Raw genomic sequence first — 9792 nt, 5'->3', positions numbered from 1 at the left:
GTTTAAGTTAATTTCATACTTACGTACAAATGGTCTTTCAGATCCCAGCTCTTAGACACCGACAACGTTAGTTAAATCAGCTTAATTTCCACTGCTTCACCTTGCATGCCTCGGTCTTCGCCGTAAAAAAAATAAAAATAAAAGAAAATATTGGTATGGAACTATGGAACTATGGATTAAGCATAGTTTTGGGACAGAAACAACTATAGCAAATTGTGATCCTTCGATTAAGGTCAAAAGTTTTTCGGAAATTTCTTCTCCTATTTGAAGCTCTTGGTTGTCCTTCACAGTGTGAATGAAATTGAACAGCAATCCGTAAAAGCACTAATGGTACTTCTTTGGTGTTTATCTTTCGTCATTCTCGTTGTATGTCCCAGTAATTACACCGACATTTCATAAAAGTATCTGGATGAACTAATGTCGATCAAATTTTGAGAGTAAAATTTGCATTCCCCATTTTACAATCTACACTTACTATTTCATGTTTTACTAAAAGTCTTTATGAAAATACAAAAACACTAAAGATAAAAATTTAAGTAACTAAAAGATGAAAGATTAGGCAGATCGTTAAAATGAAGAGTGCAAATTTCAATTTTCTAAATTTTAACCAAATAATAAAAACAACAAGAAGCTACATAAAGATCCAGGTCTCAAACAACAGAAACATATGCAAACCAGCCCCGTTCACCTGGTCAGTAGGTGACTAGGGATTATCTGATCAACTGCCGTCAGATCTGCTCGATTTTGATCCAATGGCAGAAATAATAAAGCTTCTGATATGTCTCAACCCTTAGATCAAAATCGAACAGATCTGACGGCAGTTGACCAGATAATCCCTGGTCACCTACTGACCAGGTGAACGAGGCTCATATGCAAACATGCAAAGAATGCAGAAAGCCAGAAACCACACTGCAAAAAAAAAAAAAAACCAAACCCCAAGAGGAGAGTGAGTCGACTGTCGTGCTAAGCTGCACGCACGGTTTCTCTTGTAGCTTATTACCACACCCCAAGGTCTCAGAATAAAATTTTTTTTTTCTCTTCAACGTCCAATGAGAATATGGAAGTAAACAATCATGTTACCTGGTACGTACAGTGCTCAAATAATGGAAGTAAATTATAGATGACTTGGGTCTTGGGCAACGTAATGGTCAAGTCTAGTTTGAACTTTGAACTTGAAAGCTGAACATGTGGCCTATTGGGAACTTTGAGATCGAGTTGCTATGTTTAATACGTAATCTGTATTGACCAAATCTTTAAGGTCGCCGTACTAGGTTTTGTTGAGTTTACTTTTGGATGAGAGCTTCTTGATGACTTTTCAGTTTATGATTTAAAAAATTTATTTTTCAATCATATTTTAACATCTCATCCGTTCAGTTTTTAGGTCTATATAAGCAGAGTATTTATAGCAAATTTCCAACCAAATTGATGATCATTAAGATAACAAACTATATCAAATTAATGGACGAATCAAAAGTGAGATAAGTTGAAAAGTCCTCAACTTAAAGGTCCTCATTAGAAAGGCTTCATTTTCGGATAAACACACGAACAATGAATGCTGCAGACAAAAGAATATGGGTGGTACTAGAGGCATCCCTTTTACACAGCTTTCCTCCTTCCAAATTGAAGAGGCATCGCCTCTAGGACAACCAGATGGGACTTGTTTCAGCATCAGGATTGATATCCCCTCTGCAGTTTAACTTAATGCGTGAGGTCTAGCCTCTATAACAAGGTCTGCAACTTTCTTCTTCTGGTCTGTTTAGTCTTTGTGTGCACTCGTCACACACTCTTTATGCACAGGGCAATTCCTTTCCTCGCTATTTCAATAGAAAACTCCCTACAATCCAGGAACATCTGCAGTTGCATTCATAACAAGTCGCTGTCTGAAATATGATGTACATAATCACAAATGTCATTTACAACAAAATATATGAATTTGAGTAAACGTTTCTCATCCCAAATGTATGAGAAAACATGGGGTTCTAAGAACAAGCACATTACACTGCAATTTTACTACTCAAAACATAGGACATACACATTAGAGCTCATATATTCTTCTAGTCTTTCCTGTGACACAGAAAAGATTTAAGCCCTGCACTCATTACAAGCTGTGGGGCTGAGGGTGGGGCTGCAATGCTTCTTGAAGGTGTTTCACAGCACTATCATAGTTCACAAAGCTCATAAACCAGAACTCGTGGTTGTCCACAGAGATGACCTGGATGTATTTCTCAGCTGCTTTGACTTTGCTCGTTGATGGGTTCACTGCCTTAAGCTGATGTAATGGAATAACCACCTGCATATGAGAGGATATTTTGTAAGACTATCCTCATATACAAACATATAGTGTAGTAAAATGCTAAAAGAGGTATGGTGCAAATGTATCGCTTTTTGTTTCTACTGTTTCTTGTAATAATATTTCCAACAAATCCCATGTCTGGCTTTATATAATAAAAGTATGATACAGACAGTATGAGTATATACAAAGGTACATGGTTGAACTGACAAGAAAAACAATTGGAAGAGATATGTGACAAGAAAGATCTGGCAATCTCAAAGCTGTATGCTAATACAGATAACATGGTTAATGATGGTGAAACATTGGAAGACTCAGTCACAACTCACTCCAACAAAACAGCACATTTCCATCAGACTCTTGTACGACTTTACACCTACTGATATCACTCAATTTAATATGCAATATCAGCTGATATTATGATCACTGGCCCCTTTCTGTTGTATTCATATTGCTTAATATTGCTGAAGGAGACGACTTCCAAAGCTAGATCATTATCATTATCCACCTAGCAAGATTACAAATGACTTTTCATACATTCCCCTCTTTTTAGCCTAAGGATATAAAGTACAACCTTCTTGTGCAACATCTAGGGACACTAAACAACTGCTTCAAGATGTTTTGACACTTCTTGGACACAGACAAGCTGTAGTTAGGGACTTCCTGAAGCCTATCATAACATACACAGAAGAGGCATCCAGTTTCACAATAGACATTCCAGTCATTTACCAGCAAAAACTGGTGAAGTCAATGATTGCATCAATGACCATAGAATCCATAAACTAAGAACAAGGTTCATTTTCTATGTTTTCACAGCTTAAACTCGATTAAACCCATCAAAGGAATACAGATTAGAGGCAAACTAATGTAGGACCATAACAGGAACTTATATATTATAGAGTAAGTTGCAGTGTCTAACTAATAGAAACCTCCTCCTTAAATTTTCAGAAAGCATATAACCTGTATCTTTTAATTGATTTCAGATATAGATAGAGGTACAAAAAATTTCATGTGTCGATATTATTATAGCCATTCTAAAAGCTCATCAGATGAGAAACTTTTGTTCTGTACTAAAAGCTATCTCCAAATCATGAACTAAATGTCCATAATTCTAAACAACCTGAGATAAGAGGTTAGATTAATCTATGCAACTACGAGCACTCTTCTAATTTCACCATCCCAAAGGGGTTGGCATAACTTATTCTAGAATGTAATATCAAATCCTGTGTGAAAAGTTATAAACAAATTCAAGTTTCACTCCAAATGTGGGAAATCTAATGCAGGAGAACCTAAAAGGCTTTGAACACTAATTGGCCCATTAGCCAACTTGAGAGGTAGCTAATTACTCTAGGGTTCTAGCATATTATCTATCTTTTATTTTAGTCTATTGGTTTTCCTTAACTTTCAAGAAACTTTGTATATGAACTCATATGAAGTTTTGAGTATTCGATACGATTAAATGTTAACGGCTATTCTACAGGGTATAGGTTGGGAAATTTAAATGCTATGGCTGCTTAGCTCTAGTTTTTGTGTGTGTGTGTGTGTATTGTATCTCGTTAAGAGCCTTTGTGGTGTTTTACTGTAGTTCAACTCTTTGCCTGTATAGCTGAAGTAAGATTGTTCCAACTTCAATCCTACGCTCCTTGTTTGTCTATAGCTGGAAGTTGTTTCTATTGAGAGTTTCTGCTCTTATATCAACCAGACAGTAGCCCTAAAGCTTATACCTTATGTCACAACTCACTACCATTAATGGTCCCTAGGTCATAACTCTAATTAAATAATAGTGGAAGCCAATTAAATAGTAAATACCAATGGCCAAGAAACATTATCCACAATACCTTATAATAGCTCCACGCTGTCTGATCACCATTTTTGTATGAAAGGGGATCATCACTGCAAAATGCAAGCTTTGCTGTTGACAAATATATAACTCCCATCACGGGGCCAGCAGATGTGGACAGGTAGCAAGCAAAGGTCTTCAGAAGTTGCTCGTCCGGGACTGTCTCAAAATTTTTCTGAAAGATCTTCTCATAACCACCTTCAGCAATCACTTTTGCACTCTGAGCAATTCTTCCCACAGCAGCGTCAGCAAAACTGGGTCCTGTTTTCACTGGTTCAGGGAAACTTACATGCATTATTCTCCAAAACAAAAATAGCTCAGACAAACAAAATATGAAATCCAGCAATTGTTTAAATCCCAGAAATTACCATGCTCACGAATTACATATTTAATCAAAATGCCACAAAACTTATGAGAAAAGTAAATCCAGAGGTAAAAGCCTCAGCTCACATCTGATTAAATGCACACATGTTTATTATATTAAGGGTTCTACTCCAATTACCAAAACAAAATTCTTTACAGATGGAACACTTGGATCAAAGTTCAAAGTCAGAACTCAGAAGAGACTATCTGAGGGGATCACATATAAAGTTATATAGTAAAATACTTAAAAAAGAAAAAGCACCAAGAAAGACAAACATCTAGGTTTTACTCCACCCTGAGTCTATAGGTTCATACTAAAAGTATAGAATTTTCTTATCCAACTAAAGATATTTGGAGGAGAAATATTTGAGAATATATATATAACATCACTGCAAAATGCACCATAAACCAAATATATACCTTCAATGCACAAATCACTCGGACCGAAAGAACAAAAAAATATACTATGAAGGTTTTGGATACAAATACAATGGAGATCCTAAGTTTAGTATTACATCAAAAACCTACTCTTGCCGCAAACAATATCAGAGCATATGTTAATGTCAATCCACTTTATTCCATACACGATAACAATCGCATACTCAACATCAGAAACACTGAAAATCAGTACATGTTCTACCGGAATCAAATGCTTACAGTGTTGCCACATGTTGCCCGCAAGATCCTGACCCTTCTTGGTAGTCTCCACAGCCTTCTTTCCCCATTTTCCAAGAACACCTTTCACTGAATCCACCGTATCTAATCTCACACAGTACAAAATCACTATCATCAATTTTCATTTCCAAAACTCCCAAATTCATCACCAAAATCAAAACCCTAACACATAACAAAACCCTAACAGTTCAGTTGAAACGGAGTTTTGGTGACTCACTCTTGACGGACGAAGCGGGAGGCTGCGCCGGATTGCTGACGTAAGGATTGGACTCCATAGGCATGGTAGTGGCGGCGTCTTCTGCGGCGATCGGCGGTGCGCGAGCCTCGGGGTGTACTTCAGGAGTCGCGACGGGCGGCGGTGCCGGGGCCGACGGCGGAGACTCCGACTTCGGCGGCTGTTCTGAGGCGATGGAGACGGAGGTCCAGGTTTCGGAGTGGGGAGGCGGAGCGACGTCGTTTGGATCGAGCTTAGGGTAAGGCGCGTAGTCTTGGGAGTGAGTAGGAGGCTTTGTGTCGCCGGCTGGCTGATGATGCTCACTCATATTCGCCGGCTTTTTGTCTTTTTCGTTGGGATTTCAAAACGACGACGGAGATTCCGAGAAGAAAATCGGTGTGGACAAATGGCCGACGAACCAGGTTTTAGGGGAAGAAATGGGAGCTTTATTGGGCAATACTGTTCTATTGGATTTTCAGCCCAAACTTTCACTGGGCTACCTTGGTGTTGGCCCAAAATATACCCTTTTTTCCTCTTTTGGTCCAACTAACTGAACTACAGGCCCAAACACCATCCCCATCTCAAAAATTGTTTTTTTTTTTTTTTTTTTTTTTTTCCGAGTATCAACTACAGTATCCTCAAATGTTTTCCGGGTCATGTCAGAACGCTTCCTCCATTTAGCCACCAAGAATAAATTGAGATTTAACTCCAATTAGCGTCAGCCAGATACGAATCTAGGTATGGAGGTTTCATATCAAGACTCTTACCGACTCGACCACATATGATGGTTTTAAAAATGTTGGTTTCATAAGGTAATCCTCACATATATCAGAAAAATGATCGTCTTTATTAGGATAGAAACATAAACTTATTACTTTTGAAGCTAGTTAATTAAGACAATATCGGTGCAACGAATGACAATGTGAAATATGTACACCATACCTTGCGTATGTCTCAGCAACTCGGCTTGGGACATGGTGTGTGATTGTTCATTTGAGGGAGTAGTCAATGACAACTATGAAACCCAAAAGCTGAGGATACCTAGTGGAGCCGAATCAAATACGATTTTCCTTTTATAACCGTTATTTTTTATTATATTGTTATTTTTTTGGTTACTCGATCTCTCTGATGAAAAAGAAAAGAGAGGTACATAATTTCATAGGGTGCAATTGATGGTAAACAAGAATTACTCTGAACCACAAAGCTATTTACTTTCTCGCTTCGTCATTTCCTCGACTGGACAACACAATTGCAAAAAATATCTCCAATTCTCAGAAGAAGCATACATTAGCTGCTGTCTTTTACTTCTAGCATAGCATAGGCTGCTCATTCATAGCTAAAAAGTCTATTGCCAAAAGTGCAACCCAAAGCTAATGTCATTTTGGTGCGACTCTACCACAACTTTAGAAATTGTGAGAGCCAACCAAATTTATTGGCATTATTGGCTAAGACAATGCTTACTTCGAAGATAACTCATAGGCTTCATAGCAAATAAGCACTACTAGCAAAAGCTGTCTTGCAGTTTTCAATTTCAATATAATTTTCAGATATCTTTCTTGGTTGTTTTCGTCAAGTCCAGTCAATAGCAGTAACCGCTTGATCATATACTCGAGGGTGTACAACACTAGCAAGTGGAGAAGACATCCTATCCGATATGATTTATTTTGTGGAGAGAGTCTTAGTTATCCATCCCACCGACCACAATCTAAGAAATAAATAATATACTTAAAATAGTCCGATCTAAATCAGTTAGATCGTAAAATTTATCGAACAATTATCTTGTATGAAAACTCAGAAAATACCTCTACTTTCTATCAAATTAAGCTCGTGACAAAAATCAATAATCTCAGCAACCTACGTACTCTTACAAGACATTGTACAACTCTGCTATTACAATTTGTACTTGAGGAACTGTTAGAATGCATTATATAGGTGCCAACATATAAGTTCACGTTATAAAAAATTTCATTGAGGCTGTAGATATGTTTTTACTTTTTTTGACTTTAAGCTTAAATTTTCATATCTAAGATCTCAAGTCTTTTATTTTTCATTTTTATTTTCTCTTCCAATGAAGTCACCTGTCTGTGTTTTTTCTTTTAACTTGTTGCAGCAGTGGCTGCAGTGCCTTCTCCACATGGGTTGTTTAGTGGTTGCCTCCTCTGTCTTTTAGCAATTAACATCATCCTTCATTTTTTTAGTTCAAATTCTTTTATGAATTTCTGGATCCAAAAATGATGGGCTACTATTTGAACAAATGCAAAACGCTGAAATTCATTTTAATAAGTTGAATAAAAAAGTCCATATAGATCGATTGAACAGATAGGCTCTGTTTGATCTGCAGAACAGAGGAATTCAATCTCTCATATAAAAAAGAGTTTCAATCTTCTTTCTCTTGTGACATTCTACTAAATTTACATTTACCATATATGCATAGCTATCAATTTCTTGTTCGCGAACTTCTTATCCACCAAACGAGGTTGTAGCATTTTTGAAATCAAAGCTCAAGGCTTTCATAACTCACTTGCAACAAAAGCAGTTGCAACATTTTGTTATAGTTGTACATAAATGGTCACTTTGAGGAGCCTATAAGTTGCAACATTTTGTTATAGTTGTACATAAATGGTCACTTTGAGGAGCCTATATGGATCTATGAGATAGCAGATTCCGATTTTAATTACGGTAGCACTGAACTTTCTCTAAACTATATTCTTAATGATCCAATCCATCTAGATCAGAACTAAGAATTCATCCCTAGCTGTAGTAAACCTAGACACTATTGATCCACACAAGTCATATTTGGCTGCATAATTAGCACACGAGTTTTTCTCAAACTTTGCTATGCAAGTTTGAGCCAAGATCATGCAGTGACTTCTATCATTTTCTTTCTAATATGACAAACCTGTTTCTTCTCCATTTGTCAACTATAACCAGTAACAAACTTATCAGAAGGCCTAAAGTTTGCATTATTTGGCATTTCGTTTGAACCTCATATGATCATAAACATCGATCTTCAAACACGCTCCTCTGGTACTAATACATCCAATTTCTTGATGGCCCATCAATAGATTTTTTTATGGAAATATCAACATCGTAACATAACAAAGGATACCGGTGAATATGATATCTTGTAAATTGTGTAAATGTTTTACATTAACAAATAGATTTTTTGTGTGTGTGTGTGAAGGACCATACATATACTATTGAAGCCACATGAAATCAAAAGGCGAAGTAAAAACTAACTAATTAGACATCTTAACCAAGACATAAATCTAATTGTATTGTCCTTCTATCCTACAAGATGTTGACTACATAATCGAAAACACTAGCTAAGCACTAACACAGACGTAAGACGTAACTGTTGAAGACAAAACTACAAGGTATAACTTCAACCAATACATAGATTTTTCTTACTTTGTTCGTTAAATTGATCATTGAGTATAGAATTTTTAACCTTAAAATTTAAAAGATATCGCCATAATGTCACATTATGTTAAGGAGGAACACTGGCAAGATGAATAACTCTGACCACTTGAACTTCACCGGAGTCATTTCATTCAAAAATTCTACGATGCATAACGTGTCGACCTATAAGTACACTGAGTAATCTTGGTTATTCATAACAATTAATATGTATGGACCACCATGTATATATATTATGTTCTTTAATCTTGACTATTCATATATGTATGTGTAGAAAAAAAGATTAATATACAACATCTACATTCATTCTTACCATAAGAGGAAAATTTTACCAATTATGGTAAGTTTTACTCTAAAGAAAAAAGAAAAAACTATGCCTTTGATCAAAAAGTAACTGCATCTACAGTCGTAAATTTTTCCAGGTAATCGTATTCCAGTCGCCATAAAAAGTTGAAAATCAACTCGAACTTTGTTTGGCAGAAAAGAGAAAGCAGTAAAGGAAAAGACGTCCCAGTAAAACAAGGAAAACCATTTTTACTCCTGCAAAGAAAACTAAGATAAAGAAAGTGAAAGGAAAAAAAGAGGGTAGTGGGGAGTTGGTCTGACGCGAATATAGTGCGCGTGCATATGACGCCAAATAGTCTGCTAGTTACTTTTTGCCTTTGACAGCTTTTTACTCAAACAAGCTCCGATGAAAAACAACTGTGTTCACTCCTTCTGGATTGGCCCGTCTTTTTAACTCGTCTAGTCATATCTCTACTTCTCTTTTCGTTTTTTGTTCTTCTACATTTACGTTTTCTTTTTAAATTATCTGAATCTGTAAAAACTTCAAAAAAAAAATTGAAAAAGCCACCAAGATGGCATGAATTTTTACTAACAAGTAATATCACATAAAACACTAGACCAAAAAAGAAAAAGAGTCACTAAAAACACCGAACGACTCAAGTGACATTGTATATATCTTAAGCTACATATGATTCGAGTTAACGA

The 9792-nt window shown here is 36.4% G+C and overlaps 1 protein-coding gene across 1 annotated transcript; it reads right to left on the bottom strand.

Moving 5' to 3' along the window:
• Positions 1-1848: 1848 nt before the first annotated feature.
• LOC101310998 (GEM-like protein 1-like) lies at positions 1849-5786 on the bottom strand. The gene is made up of 4 exons (XM_004299652.1): positions 5386-5786; positions 5151-5252; positions 4129-4400; positions 1849-2290 (listed from the first exon to the last, which is right to left on the bottom strand). The coding sequence occupies exons 1-4, from the start codon at positions 5708-5710 to the stop codon at positions 2099-2101; spliced, it is 891 nt and encodes a 296-aa protein (XP_004299700.1). The 5' UTR covers positions 5711-5786; the 3' UTR covers positions 1849-2098.
• Positions 5787-9792: the final 4006 nt, after the last annotated feature.

This window comes from Fragaria vesca, linkage group LG5 (genome assembly GCF_000184155.1).
Source record: "Fragaria vesca subsp. vesca linkage group LG5, FraVesHawaii_1.0, whole genome shotgun sequence".
NCBI classification, from domain to species: domain Eukaryota; kingdom Viridiplantae; phylum Streptophyta; class Magnoliopsida; order Rosales; family Rosaceae; genus Fragaria; species Fragaria vesca.
Note: the sequence above shows the minus strand (reverse complement) of the source record. Positions and strands in the feature narration are given on the sequence as shown.

What these genes read in the sequence shown, in the direction of transcription:
- LOC101310998 (XM_004299652.1), bottom strand. Translation starts at nt 5,710, where the DNA reads ATGAGTGAGCATCATCAGCCAGCCGGCGACACAAAGCCTCCTACTCAC. An exon ending in GGGCAACATGTGGCAACACT is followed by an intron (nt 4,401 to 5,150) that starts GTAAGCATTTGA and finishes TCCCTGAACCAG; the next exon opens with TGAAAACAGGACCCAGTTTT. An exon ending in CAGCGTGGAGCTATTATAAG is followed by an intron (nt 2,291 to 4,128) that starts GTATTGTGGATA and finishes TCTCATATGCAG; the next exon opens with GTGGTTATTCCATTACATCA.